Source organism: Ctenocephalides felis, unplaced genomic scaffold (assembly GCF_003426905.1).
Source record: "Ctenocephalides felis isolate EL2017-DRISC unplaced genomic scaffold, ASM342690v1 CF-g0.4_SCAFFOLD_03571, whole genome shotgun sequence".
Taxonomy (NCBI): domain Eukaryota; kingdom Metazoa; phylum Arthropoda; class Insecta; order Siphonaptera; family Pulicidae; genus Ctenocephalides; species Ctenocephalides felis.
This window is the reverse complement of record NW_020539725.1, coordinates 6485142-6506313: the sequence shown is the minus strand read 5'-3', so window position 1 is coordinate 6506313 and position 21172 is coordinate 6485142. Positions and strand designations below refer to the sequence as shown.

Genomic DNA, 21172 nt, shown 5'->3' with positions numbered 1-21172 from the left:
AAAACGTTTAAAAAATTAAGATAAACTTAATAAAATCTGACCTGTGCTATTTGTTTGTGTTTTCTTTAATATTCTCCCAATATTTTTAATCGAGTATATTTTAATAAATTTTTTTTGTTTTCAATTGGCATCCAAGATTTTTTTGTTGTTTGCATGAATTTTTAATCATTTCAGTCTCATTTTGGTTTTAATAATTTCGTAGCTCTGTTTTGTGCGCGTGTTGGCTGGCGGTCTTTCGGGCGGGCGGATGGGTCGGATCGGGTCGGACCGGGTTGGGAAGAATGTTCGGGAAGTCTATGGATCGAGGTCTATGGATCGATTAAGAGGTCTCTCGGGAGGTCTAAAAGAACTTAATATCCAATTCGCCCGGCCTACTTTTATGGTAGGTGTAAATGTGTGTCATTAGCGAATTTCGAGAGCAATATACTCTTTCACAGATGATGCAACGGTATTCTTCTTGCCGCTCTGCATGTTTGTCAGCAATGTGACGTTTCAATGACGCCTTTGAACACAACACCTTTCCGCACAGTTGACAAGTGAATAGTTTCTTTGGCGTTATCCCTGGAAAACAGAGACAGATATGGTCACTTTAAATTTACTCTTCGGAATGATTTCGATTCATTAGTTTTTTTTTATTTCATGATTCTAATTTTCTTTGCAAATATTTCTCATGTACAGTGCGCGTCAATGTTGTTTGTTCATCCCGATTAGAAAACTTGTCAGATAGAATAATTGATCACACATTTTCCTTTGATCGTCAGACATCAAAATTATTTTATTTTTGATCAAAAAAATTTTGAATGTCTTGTTCGACTCAAATTCTTAACCAACGCGAGAGTTTACATTTTAGTTCCAAGAAATTCTTTTTCACAAAAACAAAGATCTAATTCAAAACATCTGTCTCCATTTTTATATAGTTTCGTATTTTTGGTAATTTATACAATTCTGGTATTTTGACGCCGACGTCTTATTACTTATTGCTTTTCATTATCTAACATGTTCTATCAGGCACAAACAATAATAAAATACTAACAAAATATATATCTTGTATCGAAAATAAAAATTTTAAATTGAAATAAATAAAACAAATAAAATAAAATTAATATTTTATGTATATAAATAAAAACATATATAATTGTTAACATTTAGGAATAATTGATTCAATATATATTTTTGATATTATATTACTTGTAAATATATTAATCTGTAAACCGTTAAACATAACAAAACATATAATATTATTAGGGTTTTATAATATTATTTGTTTTTAATAATGCGTATACATACTTAATTGGTATACATATTTGATATATATAATTCTACATAAATGCAACATTTAAACACAAGATGCACACATCTATAAAAGGCAAGCATGGTGGATTCTTCACTTTATAAATTAAGAACATTCAATTTTAAGAATGCTTCTTAACTAAAATATCGATGGACGGAGAAAGAAAATATGGATGTAAGATTTCTAATCCAGAAAGTAAAACAATAAAACTCATAACTACAAAATACTCCAATTTTTGTATAAAGTTTGATCGAGATATATTTAATTTATCAAATCATATTTTTGTATAATTGTATTATAACTATCAGTCCATTAAATTTATTTTGGTTTTAAATAGAGTACAGAAATTTAAAGATGCACCATTTTACTTCAATAATTATTGGGAATAAAATAATTAGAACTGCAGAAAATTTTAATCAATTATAAAATAACTACAAATATCAATATCAATAGGGAAGGAAATTGCAATTACAATGATTTTTTATATTTACTGTTATAAATGTTTTCTAATATGCAATTGTTTAAATGAAATAATGAGATTAACTAAAACTTCAGATGAGTTAAAATGGTTTTGGCTGTCCATTAGTTTCTTCTAAATTTGATAAAATATTTAATTCATATATCAAACACCAAAAATGGTCTGAAAATAAAAAGCAAAATATTTAAACTTTAGCGGAAAAAAAAGTATTATATTTTGATTATTTCGAACTACTTCTAAAATCAGTAATACTAACTTCAAGCAGAATTATAAATATAATTGATTGAAAGTCTTATTTTTAAATTTCTGTACTCTATCAAAAGAAAAGTTTCTCCCTTATTATCGTTAAAAATGGTATATGTGTATAGTATATACAAGTATTTTGTATACGAATATTTATATATTCATATATAAATATACAAATATATGAATACACGTTGGAAGAAATAATTTATAACCTATATTAGGGGTTTAACATTCTTACATACATTGTATAAAATTTAGATTAAATTTAGATTCGACACATTTCTTTTATAAAAACATCGTTCTCCTTGATTTAGCCAATTGCACTAATATACATATTTACAATGCCTTCATTCGCTATTTGAGTATAAATTAATAAATAAAAAGTTTTAGAAAAAATGCACATTTTTATAGTAAGTATTTTTAAATTGAAGTGAAAATACACGAGTGTGGCGGAATAATTTGCAGTTAGAAATAATTAAATTAACAAAAGTATTTTATCTATATTTTTAAATCAATATTAGATTAAATACTTAGTAATTATTGGATATTGCTAGTGAAAATTCGCTCGACTCTACTATGTATATTTTGGTAGTGCATAGCTGCAAATTATATAATTTTTTTTTATTAAAAGAAATATCTTATTGATTGAAATATCTTCTTCGACATCAATTAACAAAACAAGTTAACTTTTACCACGTAAAAATAAAAAAATACACGAGCAAAATATATTAGATTTCTGAAATATTAAACAATAGTGCTTAATAAAAATATGTACTTTGATAAGTAGTATTTAGTTTATTCCAAAGTTTATTTTTTAGAGTCTTTATTATTCCATTTCATGCAAACACTCGAAATCCTCTTATATCATTTACAGGCGAATATTTACGAAGTTTTTGAAAAATTATAACTTACATTTATAGAAATGTCCAAAAATATGGTAAAGCTATGTTACGGGTCTGTCTTTCTATGAATTGGTAGTAACGAACTGTAAAAAACCTATGTATTTGCTGCGGAATCAGGTATTTTGCTCTTAAAACCTAACTTAAAAACTTAAAAAACCCACAAATATCAAATAAAAAATATTCTCATTATTGTGCAATTTTCTGTAGTCTTATTGAAAACACATATACGTGAATTTGGGTTTTATATGTAAAATGCCTAATTGCACAGCAAATACATAGCTTTTTGAGAGTTTGCTACTAACTCATACGAAGATAGACCCGTAACATAGAACATTCGAAGACGAACATTTAAAAAGATGCTTTGTAAAAATGTGCATTTTTCAATTATATAAAATCACCTCGATTCTCGGCAGCTCTTTTTAATATAATGATAGGACGTTTTTCCTACTTAATTTAATATTTTATTATTCCAATTTCATTCAAAATTTTGAACATCGATTCAAGAGCACCAGAAGAACCGCCGAGTTCGAGTGCCACTTATTGCCCAAGAATTATTGCAAAATATGAAAAATAATATATTATAAAGGTTAAATATATTCTATAAAAATGTGATTAAAATAGTCATAAAAATAATTTAATAATATAATCTCTATAAATGTAATATATTAATAAAATCCCATATACCAACGTATATATCTAATTGTTTTTATATATAAATATCATAAAATATATTACTATTATTATAATTGTATATTTTTATATATATGATCGCATATTATACGATATTATTAGACAAAGTTCGTTTATGTTATGTATAAAAAATCACTGGTATATGCCCAATTCTATAGAACCGATATTTTACTTTATACATAATGTATTTAATATTCCGGATATTAATTCTCAATCAGTCAATGCCGTATTTACAAACTTAAATTTTAATACTGTTCTTTCCAACATTTGTAATTTAAACAAGATTTAAAAAAATACAGTCTCATTAATTTTCAAAATTATTTCAAAATATAATTTTTTGAGATTCATCATTCAGTCAGTTTTTTTTTCCATTTCATGATCGATTCTAACTTAACCAATTTGGTACTTATAGCATCCTACAATCATATTTTTCTTGGCGATATTTTTAATATCTCAATGGCCAACTTTTGCAATCACAATTTGTAATATCAATTATTTTATTACCAATCTTCAGTCTACAGTAGATTTATAAATATCACATTCAATAACGTTTAAATTATATGGAGTCGACATATTGGAAGACAGAAGTAAATTTTTTTTATCTATGCCTTTAAGACATTATATTAATAACTAACATATTATAAGTTATATAAAATATAAAAGAAAACTGTAGTTTTGCTCACAAAAATCATGCCACACATTTTGTTACAAAAAAATTGTAAAAAAAGTTCAATTCTTGACGCCTACTAATAATTGCAGAAATTAATAAACAAATACGATTCTCTAAAATAAAATTTTTATCAATATCAGAGATCTCTCTCAGATCAATTGCATTTTAAGAGTCTCAATTCTTATTTGAAATTTTATTATTTTGAAATTTTCATTTGGTGTTTAATATTTTCCAGTTTACTTACGTTTTTCCTAGTCTATCCACGATCGATGAACACTTCAAACTATATTTAATTATGTTTATCTTCTTATCATCTTTTTATTTAATTGAAAAGATGAAATTGTCATGCAATTCAAAATATAAATATACATACTCATTTATTTAATTCCGTCTAAAAATATTCCAATTAACGATTATGCACATTGATATTCTCGAAAAGTAATTTCTCTTCTCAAAATTTTCCACACACACACACACATATATATATATATATATATATATATATATATATAATATATTAGGGTGGTCCTTAACATGGATATTTTCGAATTTCTTTGCTCCGCACTCCAAGCAAAGTTTCTGATGGAAATAACATGGGTAAAATTCCATTTGTTTTCTAGAGTTTTATAACTTAGCGATTCAAAATTTTCAGAATAACATTGTATTGATCAGAAATAAAAAATTTACAGCAAACATTTGATATATTTTATAAAATCAATATTTACCAAGAAACTTTAGTTGGGGTGCGGACTCTATTAAGATTTTTTTTTATCAATTTGGAAGCATTTGAGCTCCTTGGAGCAAAAAAATCGAAAACAACTATATTAGGAACCGCCCTTATATATATATTGCATATATATTTCAATATATTTATAGCCATTTTATTAATTCTTTAATTTAGTTTATTGGTAGCTGTTATAGCAATTTTGTCTGAGAATGAGTTGAATTTTAATTGATTTTACGTAGTAGTTCTTAAGATGTTTTTTAAGAAGGAATTTGATTCATATTTCACTATTTTCATTAAGAAGAAGAGCAAAGTAATGCTTTAAAAGAAGTTAAATGGCGAGAAAGATGTTCTCGGTAGGATCGATTTAGCTGAAGTTTTTTGTTTACTGATACATTCAATATTATTAGTATAGATTTGTGAGTAAGTGAATAGATTATCTAGACTAGAATTCCAATATAAATTCATTCAACAGGAAACAATAAGTATTATGTTAATCAAGAAGCAAAAGAAATGCTCCAAGCAGTCAACGAACTGCCATAGATGATCAAACTCTAAATGAAGTTCAATTAGGAAATATCAACCCTATATTCAACTAAAAATAGTGCAAAAATGTTAAATAATCAATCAAAATCAACTGTTCATGACCAATTCTTATGGGATTAAAGAAATTACTTTTCGAAAACTTTCCCATGTGATAGATATAAAGGGTACCAAAAAAGCGTAGTACGAATATTTAGTAGAATATATTAATGACATTTTTCAACCTTTTTTTTATTGATTGTCTGCAATTATTTTGCCGTCACTACTATTGATAGAGCAACTTCATCACAAATAATTTAAAATTCAAAAATTTCTAAATTATCTTCATTCAAATCGATGACATCAAACAATTCTGAAGTCCAACCTAATTTTATCAATATCATAAATATGTAAAACTTTATTGAGGTTCTTGCTTAATTATCATTAATGTAGTTTTATATAGATTTATTTGTTATGAACTGGTTTGAGTGAATTTAAATATCGTAAGATTGATGAAAGGACAACCCAAAATAGTGAGTGAAGTTTCATTTTATTCATCCGAAATTTTGTAGCTTTTATATAGATTTTTAAATACTTTCATGTAGTACCTACACCAGAGGTAATACATTTTACATCTATGGTTGAGATTCAATGTGTTGTCCAATATGAAATCTGGATGGTGTTCTAATGTATTCTTTACAATACTTTCTGTATTGGATACAACGTGATATAAATAAAATGAATAGGATTTGTGTCCGGGTTTAAGTATCAGTATCAAAACAAAATCTATCGCTAATTATAGTTCATTCTATAAAGCAAAAATCGATACCTATATTGTTACTAACAAATGCTCTTCTTTGAACAACTTTTCTCATAAACATAGTTAAGGTTTTATACATAGATACCTCTTGCAAACTTCTTGAAAATATTCTTAAAATTTTATATTATTAGTCATCATACCAAAAAAAAACTTATTCAAATGAAAAACAATGAAAAGAAATTTCGAATTTGGGCAAAATTGTCGTAGTCATTTTGAATAATGGAATGAAGCGATGGTTTTCTTGAGGATAAAAAGTATGACTGCAATCTGCTAGTGGTTTTTAAAAGAGCAAGAACCTCAAAAGCATTTTACATGTTTATATAAGAAAAGTTATAAAATCATGATACCACATCCATTGTAATGGATTCTTTTAACTTCAGGACCTATTTGTTTTCCAGCTTTTCCGAGATTAAAATATGCTATAATCTCATATCGAAAACCATTAAAGAATTTTGAAAAAAATGTTTTAAGTGGCACGTCCATAGAGAATATTCAGAATCTCTACTTCTAGCGTTCATTATTCGTACACACAAGACAACCAAGAAATCTGTTCTTCCTGATTTGTCATTCGCATTAATTGTTAGATCAATACATTTAACCAGTATCCCTGGATCAACAATTCTTCAAAAAATCGAAACAAGGTTTTGTATCCTGTCCTTCTCCGCTGGACTGGTGAGGTTGAAGTTGCTGGTGCGCCTTCTGCCTACGGTGGTAGATGCTCTTGTGGTTGTTCAAACTGTTCAAAGTACGGAACACTTTGTTGCATAAACCACAAATTGCGTTATTAAGCGGTTGCAAATGTTGCTGTTCTTTGTGTCTTTTCAGCGTCAACTTCGTGGACAGCATTTTTCCACATACATCACAACGATGGCAAGCTGTTGATTGCTGCTCGTTTGATGTCAAGTGTTGCTGGGATAGTTGATTCCTGTGCTTGTTGGCTTCGTGCTGTTGTTGTTCACGCAAAGATGCATAAACTGTTGCCATTTTGAAGTAGAATGGTTTTGGATTTTGGTTCATATCGCAGAGTCGATGTAGAATCAGAACCGGTAAATGGAACAGAAAAAAATTAACTATGTGACTATCATTGCTTCGTCTTAATTTAAAATTTTAGAAACATTAAATTAGGAAAACGATTTATAAAACTGCTTGTGAGAGTGAAAACTATATATATTAAGAAATTCCAAGAATATATAACAATCCTGAACACTAATTTTAGTGGCAGTATTAATTCTCTTAGAATTGTACTCACTCTAGTGTGAGTTATTTATTGTGAGTTTAACTTCAATTTTATATGTCTTAATATTTGCAGTTTTTTAGAAAATCGTTTTACAAACTTAAACTTCAAAAACAAAAATATACATAAGATATATTATAATGCATTTTTTAAAGTTTGGCAGATATGTACAGAATATATAATATATTATGAATAATTATTGGTTACTATATACATAAACCCAGGTGTATTAATATTGAAATTTTTGTGAAAATTAAATGATAATCAGTGTGAAAAAACTGCAGAAAAACCAACTGGTCCCTTGAACAATGTGAATCAATTGGTTGAAGGTGCAATTTTTTATGAATTTACACATTCTTACACAAATGTAAATAAAAATGTAAATAAATAATGCAGAGAATATATCTTCTCCAAAAATTTGTTTTTTGAAATAAAAAATAACAAAAATTTGGTGAAAAAAATTATTGATACGCCTGGGGTGTTTTATAGCCAATTTTGTCAAATTTTAGGTAACACATGATACCAATTTTTATTAATTTGAATTTAAAGAAAATGCATTATAATCAATTTTTGTTTTTGATTCATCAGCTAGAAAAATGATAGTCCATAGTTGTATTTCTCTGTTCCAATTGGTTCAATTGCTATAAGTACCATTCGGTTTCCGTAATAAAGCTTTTATCATATTGTTAAGAAGCAAGCAAATATTCAAATAAATCTAATGCATGTTATATGTGTGCATTCCTATTGATATTATATTAAAATATATTAAGCATTTATTATATAAAGGGTATATATTTTTTATATACAGCAATTGCCATTCACTCAATCACACACTGCATGCAATTTTAGTTAATTGCTTCGGAAAAATCAACCTACAATTGAAAATATTAAAATCTAATTCCAAATATTGGCAAGAACTTGTTGAATAAATTTATAAAATTTCTATTGAAGTAATAAATTGTACTATTATAAAAAATAAAAATAAATTCGGCTTTTTTTTTTTAAATAAAATTTCTATTAAAATTGTGCATAATATCACTTATGTGCAGACTACCTAAATATGCATATTTTATGCATTTTTAATTAAGGCAAATTTGTAAAAATATAATATTGTTCAATTTTTTCTTCACTTCATGATTCTTGTATCTTCTAATTGTTCTACGAATAAACCTCTGTTTGTATAAAAATACAAATTTTAACGTTCAATATATGGAACACTTTTATTCCTTATTTCTTTTTGTTAATTTACAATCGATAGTTTTTACTTCTTTATATTTATTTGAATATATTTTCATATTGCTCTTGATATTTATATCAATAATTCAGGTACATTTAGTTTTCATGGATCATGATTTAAAGTTTTCAATTTTATTTTTTCTTGATGCCGCAGATTTTATATATTTTCATCATAAAGATGAATTGATTCTCGGTAGCCACCACAACTTTGGCGAAAAAAAATTTAATACGCCAATTTATGATTATTTGAAAACAAAGACATGCATATCACTTATTTTGATAATCCAATATATTACTTTGAATTTCACATCACTGTTTCATTAGTGGGACTTGAAATTTGTTGATGTCGCTTGCCATCAATGTAACGAACGTAACAATTTATTTTTTTGTCCTGATAATATATATCAAAGTATTCTTCAATTTTGTTGTTTACCATCTCCGCCACCAAAATATCCTGTGGGTCCCATGTACCCAGAAGCACCAGTTAAACTTTCATCTTTAGGCCGCACCATTCTATGGTAGATACTTTTATGGTTCCTCAAACTGTTCAACGAACTGTACACCCTCTTACAAATATTACAAACTGGTTCCTTAGATGGTCGCATATGAACATTCTGTATGTGCCTTTTCAATCTGGTGAGTGATGTTAGTTTTTTATTGCATGGTTCACATCTAAAGTCTTCCGATGGTTTTTGAAGAAGTCCAGGTGTTTGAAGGTAATTTCCTGATGGAGGTCTCACAGTAGAGTTGTCGATATGATATTTACCTGGTGATTGTAGTCTCAGATCGTTTGATGATAGTTGACGAGATGTAGATACTGCTGATCCTAGTATGCCACGAATTTGTTATACGTAACGTTGTTGTTTGCGTATTTGACGCAAAAATTACCTTTATTGTTAGCACTAGTAGTAATTTGGAAATACATTGTTGCATTTTGTAAATTGAAGGAAATGTATTAGAGATGAACCCAGTATTATAAGATATTGAGCGTTAAATGTGTAACGAAAGTTATAAAGTTCACAAAATATTTTTTTTATAAATTTACGTTTTTATTTGAACATACTTTGGAAGTTTTGTACATTGTTGCACCAGAAAATTGTCGTTATGCACAAACATTTTCTATCTCGTTATTCTTCTTTAGAACAAATATCTAGATAAGTTTGGCAGCAAAAAAGAATATTATACTCTATGAAAAAGTTATTGAACTCAATTATTAAAACGTGGATTTTAAGAAAATTAGATTATTATTTGGATAATTGGTAACTTAATCAGACTAGATATAGTCATCAGACAAAAATATATTGGGCTTCATTTTGAAAAAAATATGCCAGATTGAAATGAAAAAAAAAACAAATATAATCCTAAGAGCATGCGATAAAGAAAATTTAAAGTTGCTCCAGTAAACTTCATTTCCAAAATGTAGAGCGGGATAACTTATTTCTAGAAATTATTTTTTTGAAATTTTTAGAGTAAAAGCAGAAAATTGAAAACCGGGATGGAAGTAATTGAAAAAAGAAAATAATAGAACATAAGATTACTAGAAAATATATAAGCATTTTGTTTAAAGAAACATCCGTATTTGATTATCGCAATTATATCTTCCGCTTTGGAAATCAAGCAAATAAGGCGAAGACTCTGAAAAAAAGCTAAGCCGGGCTTAAAGAAGTGAATTTTATAAAATTTTGTTTTTTCGCACATAATTTTAATATTTTTAACAGTTAGTATTTTTAATAACTTAATTATTGTCGCCTAAAATGATGACAAATTCTGTGTGTAAAATTAGTCTATAATTTGATGAATCTCAATGCAAGCTATTTAAATTCTACATGTGTCATCAAAATATTATGAAGGTAGTAGATTTTCTAGGCGTAAATTATTTTGGTTCATCTCTAAATCAGGATAGGAAGCAATAATAAATACAACAAAACGTATAAAAGTGGGATTATTTTTCTTATATTGCTCAAATCAAAAGTGTATAATTATTTAAGCAATAATTTTTTTTTCTTTACTTGAAAACAGTCGTTAAACCTAACAATTTGAACATTTTTTAAAAACATGCAAAATAAAAGAAAATTGTCAGGCCAACGTGCTGCTAACTTAGGTCAATTATTATTAAATATTTTCTTTATCCATCTTTATAAAACAAATGATAAATTGAGCAAACGTAGGCACACAGCAGACAACATACATTCACATTGATAAAAATGACAACATTGAGCGCGCTTTTCAAAATCAAAATGATAACTAAGAATAGTTATACGGATGCTGGATATATAGATATGTAATATGTTGCGATTTAATTTGTAAGATAAATAAAAAATGAAGAAAGTTAACAGGTAAAGTGAGTAACTCACCCTGAGACGTACCGGCTAAGTCGGATTGTAACGAAGGGCTGCCTAAACCTGGAAAATAATAGAAACAAATTGTTAAAAAATTATTCATTTGGTTAAAGTACTAATAAATATAATAGTTAAATGTGAATTTTTGTTAGTATATTATGATCTCCTTCTCGTAATGTTCAAATTAAAACAGAATGTAGATATTGCTTTGTTCATTTTAATAAAAACAATTTAATCTTAGCTGGTTAAGCATTCATTTTATACGTCTTTCTTGCTTTCAAGGACAAAATATTGAGTTTCGAATAGATTTGTAAACGAGCATCTACATAGAAAAATAGAATCAATTTTCAATATATATTTGTCGAGCAATTAACTTCAAACAATTTAACTACTTAATCTACTTTGAATATTAACAATTGCCTTTTAAACTAGTTTTCTGTGTACCTACTACCTTTCAAAAATTTATTTTGATGTTTTCAAGTTAAATAAAACAAACTACACAATAATTATATAGTTGAGATTCATGATCCATTTAATTGAAATTGAGTCAAAAGATTTTCAGCATCTTATACAAATTGCAAAAATCTAGATAACATTAATGGCCGAATTGTTGGCCCCACAAGTAACTAAATACTTGTAGGTCCATAAAAAGTCATAATAGAGCTTGGTCTATCAGAAACATCCTATAAATTTCTTGTCTTACTTATAAAACTGACACGGCTTGTCGCAAAAAAAAAATGATATGGGGCCATGGCAGTCACATATGTGTGACCTAAACAATAGTGTTGTATCAGGGTTTTTAGCCAACAAAATTTTATCTTTTATACCGTAAGTTTTCTTGATACATTGTTAACTAGATGATCTAATAAAGTTACCATGGTCCATGCGATTTTTTTTTCTCGATATAATCGTGGCGATCAACTTGTTGAAAATCGATAGTGTCACTAGAATGTAAATTCAAATACTATATTTTATAGATATTTAAATATATGTATAATTACCGGCCATTGCAGGATGATCAGGGGTGCCGAATCCGAACCCGAAAGGTCCGAATAACTTTTCGCCCATCAATCCGGCGAGCACCCCTGCGTGATGACGATCTACAGGTGATGCATCTCCATCATCTCCATAGCCACCGTGTAAATTCATTCCTGAAATAATTATTCAGTCAAAGTATGATGACATATGGATAAAACAATATATTGCTAAGATTTCCTAAGATTTACTTGCTGAAACTTTTGTTTATTCATAGCACTCTACTAATACATTGTTAAAAATAATTGTATTTTAATAATTGACAAATGTGATGTAAAAGTTTGAGTAAAAGTATAAGTTTTATCTGAAATAGCTATTCGCGACTTTCTTAACTTAAATCTTGGTATTTTTTTCTATTACAACAATTAATCTATAATGACTAACACGTAATTTCGATAAACAATTTAAAGAAGTTCATCAATCTGATTATGCAATTAAATGTACTATTTTTTCGGATGTTATTAGCTATTACAAGTGTAAAATTATTTTCAGAGCACGATGGCCCATTTATTGCCTCAATAGATTTCTTTTAATATAAGTGATTTCATTCAATGCAAGTAAGTTCATTCTATTTAACCACATATTGTTAAAAAAAATTGTCTATACCTCCTGGTCCACCATGATGTAGACCGTGCAATCCGACCCTGTGCATATCATTGGGTTCTGGTGAATCGCCCGAAGCCGTCCTGCGATCGCTGTGATCGTCAGGCGTGCTACCACTTTGGGGTTCTGATTTTATCAACTCGGAATCGGAGGCATTGCGTTGTATAGGTGATGTTGAACTGTCGCGGTCATTGTTTAGGCCTGGAAATTTTAAGGTGTATTAACTATAGCATACAAGTCACTATAAAGTTTCATTCATTTCCTCAATTTACCATTATTATTTAGCAGTCCGCCATTATCTTGCCCTTCCTGTTTATGGTGATGATGATTGTTCATAAGTAGCTGATGTTGTTTAACCGCTGTTGAGCTATAATCTGCAGCCAGCAATTGCGGTAACCTACAACCAGGATCAATTATCGTGTTGTTGTTATTTAAACTCAGGGAATTAGCGGCTAAAGCTGAATTGCTATTTGGGGGCGGTGTGAGATGAGGTCCTCGGGGTCGCTTGTTGTTCGAAGCTGGGTAGTCGCAATCGGAGTGATCTGTTGAATTACGGCGGTCCCTAGAAGAGATAGTTATGTTTAGAATGACATGAAACAACTCATATTTAACTAAGAAAAACTAGTCGTGCGTGTATGTAATCATCATCTAGTAAATCCATGGATTATTTGCAGTTTGTGACTACCAACTCATATGACTATATTAGAGATGGGCTTATCATATCCGAAGCCAGATTGACTCGGATTTGATTCCGCTTCATGGTGGAGTTATATCCGCTTAACAACTCCACAACTCCGACAATTTTGAGACCGAAATACTCGACACAAATGTGTTCTAATGTGCGTTGTTTATGTATCTAAGGATTTGTCAAATCCCATTAATTATTAGAAATGAAAATTTATGAATAAATATCAATAAAATAATTTTTGTTCTAATGTAATAAACTTTGTAATAAAAGCAAAACATAATACTTCTGCTTTCAAAATTTTTCTTCTGCTATTTCCATTTGAGAATTAATATTATATCGCGTAGTTCGATTAGCATATTACTTTCACATAATTATATAATTGTGTAAAAGTAATGATATAATACTGAAAATTTTTTGCTGCTTAAATACTAATGATATCACTGACAAAATTTGTACTCTGAAGTGTTGTTATTTCAGGCTATGGAAAAACCAGATTAAATAAATGTATTTCGATTCGTATATTTTTGGGTATGTATGTTCCTGATTGCCGTCATTCACGGCCAAAGACTGTCGCAGGTAGAAATAAAACCTCTTACTATTCAATAAATTATACATTTGAGCTATTCACACTTGAACACAATTTTGTTGTTCTGTATCTTTGAAGTAATATTTTTGTATTTTCTGAAAAAAAAACGTATACCTAAAAGGTCATAAAACTGCCTGTGAGACAAGAAAGTGACCGCTTCCTTCCCAAAGCAAAAACAGTAAATGTCTGCACAAGTTAACAGATTTAATACCAGTATAGGGAAGTCGGATATGACAAATCCTGTGAAACAACTCCACTCGGATTCACTCCGAGGGAGGAGTTGTATCGGAGTGATAACTAGACCATATAAATATTATTTTTTAAATCTCACCTCCTCTGTGCTTCTATCGCTGCAGCGGCAGCCGCCCTCCTCAGCAGTTGATTAACGGTTGCTCCAGGCGGCATCTTGCCGTCTTGGCGTTGCGTTGGCCCGTTACCCGTTCCATTGTTCCCCGTGCCGTTGCCGCCGTTGCCGGTCGCGTTACTCGACGACTTGTCGGACGAGCTTGCGTTCAGCGGCAAAGGCGAGTCCGGCGTACCGGCCGGTGCGGGGTAGGAATTTGTGTCTTGGCCGGAATGGTGACCCAAGCCTGGCGGTAGTTGATGATGGTAGTTTATTGGAGGCGTTGAGGAGCTGCTTAGGTTTTGCACATGGTTTAACTGGAAAAGATATAGATACTTTAGCGTGGAATTAATTATTTTATATTACTATACTTTCTCTAAGCATGACATATTGTGTATACGGATGTCGTCCATGGACGACATGTTTTGGGTCGGTCTTTGTTTCAAGATATATCACTATGAGTTAAACTATTTGTAAATCTAATTTTTATTGTAATGCTTAGTTTGTTACAAGCGTATTTTATTCACATTTATATTGATAATGATAGATATTAATATAATAGTTCAGTAACGATACTAAGGGATATGCTGTTCCGTACAGCAGCGACCTTTCAGCATAAAACACTCTCGTAGCGAAAGGGTTAGAATATTAATAATATTTGCAATTCAATTTTTGAATAAAGTTATACTAATCTTAATTCATAATGAAGCATTATAGTTTTACTATTAATTTTCAACTCACAATATGCGCTTCAGAAGGTTGTGAATGAATGAAATTCCAATGCAATTCTGTTTAAAATATTTCATATTGTGGTTATAAAAGTGAATTAAGTTAAAACAAAATAGCAAAAATTTGATTCAGTTGATGGTTTGACAATAATTTGCTTTGCTTGTATTTAATTAATGCAACAAACGTTTTCATGTAAAATATACAGCTAACTATTTTTAATTCAAATAAATTGCGCCAAACTCTATTTTATTAATTCTCTGAATTCATTGCACCATCATCAATAATTCATGAGTCAAAGAAGAAATACTCGTGCAAGTTTTGTATTCGAATTTAAATAAATAATTGATTCCGCTATGACACAAGAATAATCGCGCAAAAAATTTAAAGGCCAAATTCGGTTAATGCATTCATTACATTGTTTGAAAATTTGGCAAAAGTAGCACAAAGGCCAATGGTCGTTCGCAAATATCGAACAGAAAGGAAATAAACATTTATCAATATATGCAATGCATTGGATTTATTTTACATTTATTGACACAATTAATATGTCATACAATGTTTTTCAACGGTTTCGTTTCGACAAAACATAAAACATAGAAAATAATTTGAAATATTTTTATTTGATAATTCTTTAATTAATTTCGATTTGAATAGAATATATACAAACAAATTTCAGAAATTGTTGGAATATGAAATTTTTTGTAGTAAATGTATATTTAATAGCATCAATGAATAATATTTTAGCTTAGATACTTGTTACAATTAAACAAATGAAGATACATTGTACTACACTGCACTTGTTGGAATATGGAATTTTTTGTAGTAAATGTATATTTAATAGCATCAATGAATAATATTTTAACTTAGATACTTGTTACAATTAAACAAATGAAGATACATTGGACTACTAATTTATATATAAATAATCCAAAATAGTTATTTGCCCAAATGATCTAGTTTTTATTTCTAACTGAATAAATATGTACCTAATATTATTTTCTGTTACTGCAATGTATTATTTATTTTAATGTGTTAAAAATTATTGAATGGACTGATACGCAACATATGTAAATTATCCAATGCGAATTCATAATACATTTAATTTATCTATTCAAAATTTAAATTAAATCGATTGACCTATTCAACATTAATTGCAAAAATATGCTAATCCATAAAGAAATATAAAAATGGAGATTGTTCTATGTGTAAGGTATCTTCCCGGAAACGTGGTACGTATTGACACCCCGAACCATTTTTTTCTAATTTGGTTCAATTTTACTTTTTTGTAACGCGTGTATGATCCATAATCCTAAATTATCAGTATCACCCTCTTACTACAAAATCTGTATTTCGTAAGAATTATTTAGAAATTACATTATTTTTATCTCTATTTTTGTTAGAGAATGTTTTTTGACTGAATTTCGATTGAGATTACCAAAATACTCAGATTTGCACAAAATATATTTATGTTTGCGTCAATTTTATTATTTTTTTTTAAATACGAGTTTGAGAAATATCTGCATGCATTCCTCTATTTTCACCTTCTTTCCACATTTTTAGAAGTTGAAAGATATACGATGAAATTTTTTGCGCATTCACAAATTAATAATAGACAGATTTTAATGAAGAACAATGTCTTTTGTAAAATAGCATACTTTTCGAATCTTAGTTTAACCCATCTTCAAAGATGAGTCTCGTTCAAACTAAAACTCGTGCTGTTTAAATAGAAATTGTTCTATATGTTTTATATAACTATATATATTATATATAGTTATTATCCTTATTTGTTAATAACAAATGTAAAATACTATACTCACGGCTTCCGTCTCCTCCGCCTGTTTCTGCGTCAGTCCGGAAACTCTCAGAACTTCCGCCGTCTTGAGGAAGGAACTGAGCGACCTCTGGTGCACGTTCACCTCGCCGTGATATATGAATTCGACGAGGGCGAACAGGTCCGAAAAGGATACATCTTGCAATACTATCACAGGGTGCTTGCAAGGTGTACTCTGATAATAAATTATTATTATTAATTCCCACATATAGTAATTTATCATTATTACTATTAATTCTACGTAAATGATATTTATTACTATAATATTTCAATTGCATAAAAAGTCTAAGTGTCAAAAGTGTTTGAAAGTGTGTATATTAGAACTTTCAAAAATGAAATCTATTTGCAAAATGGTTCATATATTGTTATATTTAAGCGTCTATATAGATATATTCAATTCTATTTTAATTATAATTCAGCAATCTTCAAACTTCTTGTGAAATTTGTTATATTTAATAAAAACATAAATTGATATTTAGTTCAATTTTTATGTGTCTAGTCACCCAGTATTTACATCTGTTTATTCCAATTACAGTTGCTTCTACTAATTCCGAGAAGTGATTCTGATTATTTTATAAGTCTTCTAAGGTCGCGGTATTGTTCATATTGATCCAATTCACATTGAATAAAACATTAAAATAATTTTATCATTTACGATAGATAAATACAATCATTATAATTAATAATTATCAAAATCAAAATAATTATTATAATTATTAATTATAATAATTATTTTGATTTTGTATATTAAATTGTCAGTTGATTAGTTATGAAACTTTATTGCGTAAGTCCGGACTAATATACATTTCAATTTTTTTTATTTAAATGGTAATTATAATTTAAAAAGTATTTATGACTATTTTATTCCTTTCGATAATTTCTATTATTTTACGGACGCCACCAATATTAAGATTCCTATTAAAATTACTGATTTTGAAATTATTATTCTGAGATAAAACTAAAATAAACATTCGGTTTATATATAGAAATTTTTTACTTTCCGAAGGAGAAATTTGTTTTCACGACGAAATTCGATTTGTTAATTTCATATTTTCTTGATGTGTCGAATCATTTTCAATCAAATGAGACCAAATTTCGAAAAAGTATATGTATGTGTGGGCAAATTTTTAACGTTTCGTCGACGTTTTCTCAAAAACAAGGACGAAAAAACTGAACAATTTAAATCTTTTAATGAAACTTCAGATCACTTGCTTTGTTTTCTGATGCGATCGGATGAGCCGTTTCTTTAGAATTAGCAAAAAAATTCAAAATTCAAAATATTTTATCCAAAAGTAGTGTATCTATTTTAAAATTTTAAAACTATTCGAAAGATATTTGAAAATCGCGTTGATTAAATTTTGACAGAGATCAGGGCGTCGTAATTGATACATAATGACATAATGACAATATTAATGACTTTGTATTACGATATGATAAAAAAATATCATATTTAAGTAAGTTAAAAAAATTCATTGAAATTTGGATTGATCGGCCGCGCTTTAAAAAATCCTTCGTATCACTTCGTATTAGGCACGTGTTCGTTTTTGTAATAATATGTAACAAAAAAAAATGTTAAAAACTGAATAAACTGCAATAGTTTCGCATACTATGAATCTCTATAGCAACAAGGTATACTTATTAATCACCTTTAAATTAATATATTCATTTCTTATTGATTTAGTCAATTATTCAAATAGGTAAGTTTATGCAACTTGCCCTACTGGCAAAATACCACTTACAACTAGTTTAAATTTTAAAAATTAAGAATACCCGAAAACGGAAAAAATGGGTCGCAATATTAACTATATTGATCCGATTTCTATTAAAATTGTTAATTTAAAATTATTATTGTGGGATAGAACTAGTATTAACATTAAGTTCAGATATTGCAATAAAAATGCGTAAAAATGTTATGCTATATATATATATATATATATATATATATAAACATTTTTTTTTAAAAAAATCAATAATTACGAGCGTTATTTTGTGGTTATGTAATTTATAAAAATTAAATTTATATCCAATAAATATTACCGAAAAAAATAATTTTTAATCACCTTAAGAAGTTCGCGGAAATATGGACTGCACGCAGACAAAACAACCCTATGAGCCTTTAGGCTGCGCCCCTCGCAGGCTAACGTCACGTCCACGAAATCCTCATCGTCCCTTAAATTCTCGAAGGCTGATGTGATACTGCTCTGATAGTTGTTCCATCGTAGACAGAAATGTTGTGTGTCCGACATCGCTTGTACTCGCCTAAAAAGATAGAGAAATTCAATTAGCATTCAATTTGTCTATAAATATGTTTTGATGAAACTAATATATATAATAATGCATGATATATTCTATTCCAATAGTTTTTCTAACAGGTTTCTTACTTTTTTTCACTTTAATGAATACTTTTAGCTAATCTTCAAATTTATTTTTGATAGATTTAGTTTGATAGTTTTCAATTAGTCACTATTTTATTAGACCTACTAGATAGTTGTGCAAATTGCAAATGTCATTTGGACTATTATATTTAGTTTTTGTATTGGTACAAAACCGAATGAATTTTTTACTATTTTTTTTAACTGATTTTATTAGGTATAGCTTATTTACTATTTAAAGTGATAGTTTTAATTACATTTTATGTTATATTTTATTTAATAAAAAATACTATTACTTATTAATTATTACTTACTATTTAATATATCTACACGGTATATTAATATAATTTCCAGCTTTATATTAATTAATTAATTAATTTATTTTTTTAGCCATTAACCGTTTTCAAATATTATTATATTTATTATTTTTATTTATTATTATTATTTTTTTACCTTTCTTTTTTTGCATATTTCTTATATTATTTAAATCAATATTATTTTATCTATAGCTTGATCTATTCTATTCATAATATTATCTATTCTATTCATTATCAGGACCTTCCTTAAAATTATAGCATAAGGACCTTTCTCCAAATGTATTTGTTTATCTATGGTTAAAACATAGTTATATATTCAATATAAACTATAACAAATTAATAATAAAAATTTTAAATACAACTTGCAGCAAAACTAATTCGTATTGAATTAATGCATGTGATGGAAATTATTTTAATTGATGTTTATATCTACACAAAGTTCGTATAGTTTGTTGATCTTTATTATAAAAATCATCATAAAACTTATTTCTTAATTTGTTGTTATTCTCTTATTGACTGCGATCTCCGTTTTTAAATATCTATCTTAACAAAATAAGTTTTGCAGCACAATAATAGATGAATCAATTAATGATTTTCATTCTTATTTATACTTTTTTTTTGTTTCTAGAAGATAATTACAATAATGTGGTTTTTCATATGAATTAGCTAAAAAAAATTCGCTAAGCATATCATATATGCGACTTGTGATTACGAGCAGATAAAAAAGAGACAATTTTTATTGTACAAACATATACCAATCAACAAACTTTAAAATATACAGAATTATCATCATGACTGCAAAGCCTAGACAAAGTATCTGGAATTAGTTCTTTATCACTATATTGTATGTGTATTTTTCACACAGATCGCGAATCAGTGGAATTTTTTTTTATTTTTATTTCAAATGCATCATATAAAACATACGGTTTTGCAAAAGAGGAACAAACAAATCCTAAGAAAAAAATTCTTGAATTATCAAGACATGGCGTCTTGTATATGTGTTTGATAAACTTGCGAATTCAATATGATCAGATTTTTTATTCTATTTGGCTTTTTACTCTATATTTACTAGAAGATAGAAGAGATCTATTTTTACTAGAAAAATTTTACGATCTACATTTTTAAGAACAAATATATATTACTATTGATATAAGGTTAAGGCCGGACACTTACCCCGCGCAAAAAATTTCAAATGTTTATTTTTAATTCTTATTATCGTTTTCAGCTTAATTTTTGGTAATGTTTATCAAAGCAATGAATCATTAAGACAAACCAAAAGTTATTTTTATGCAAGTTTCGTATTTGCAATCGATAAAATGTTGAGAAGTATTTTTTCTGGTTTAGCAATCGTTTCGAGTCGCATGAGAAGTTCACACATTGCCATGTATGTTATTTGCTATTTTTTATATTATCAGTAAATTACCTCGGCATATAAGTTCTATAAATGCACAACTAGTACTATCTCGTTTATTACATTCTTGATAAGAATTAAAAATGTACAAATATGACGACAGTG

General features: G+C 28.1%; 1 protein-coding gene across 1 annotated transcript; it reads right to left on the bottom strand.

Annotated features, from left to right (window-relative positions):
- Nucleotides 1-340: 340 nt before the first annotated feature.
- On the bottom strand, nt 341-19213 carry LOC113385519 (broad-complex core protein isoforms 1/2/3/4/5). The gene is made up of 8 exons (XM_026623373.1): nt 19028-19213; nt 16954-17142; nt 14396-14724; nt 13063-13352; nt 12794-12991; nt 12154-12303; nt 11168-11215; nt 341-561 (listed from the first exon to the last, which is right to left on the bottom strand). Exons 1-8 carry the CDS (start codon nt 19211-19213, stop codon nt 341-343), a joined length of 1611 nt encoding a protein of 536 aa, XP_026479158.1.
- Nucleotides 19214-21172: the final 1959 nt, after the last annotated feature.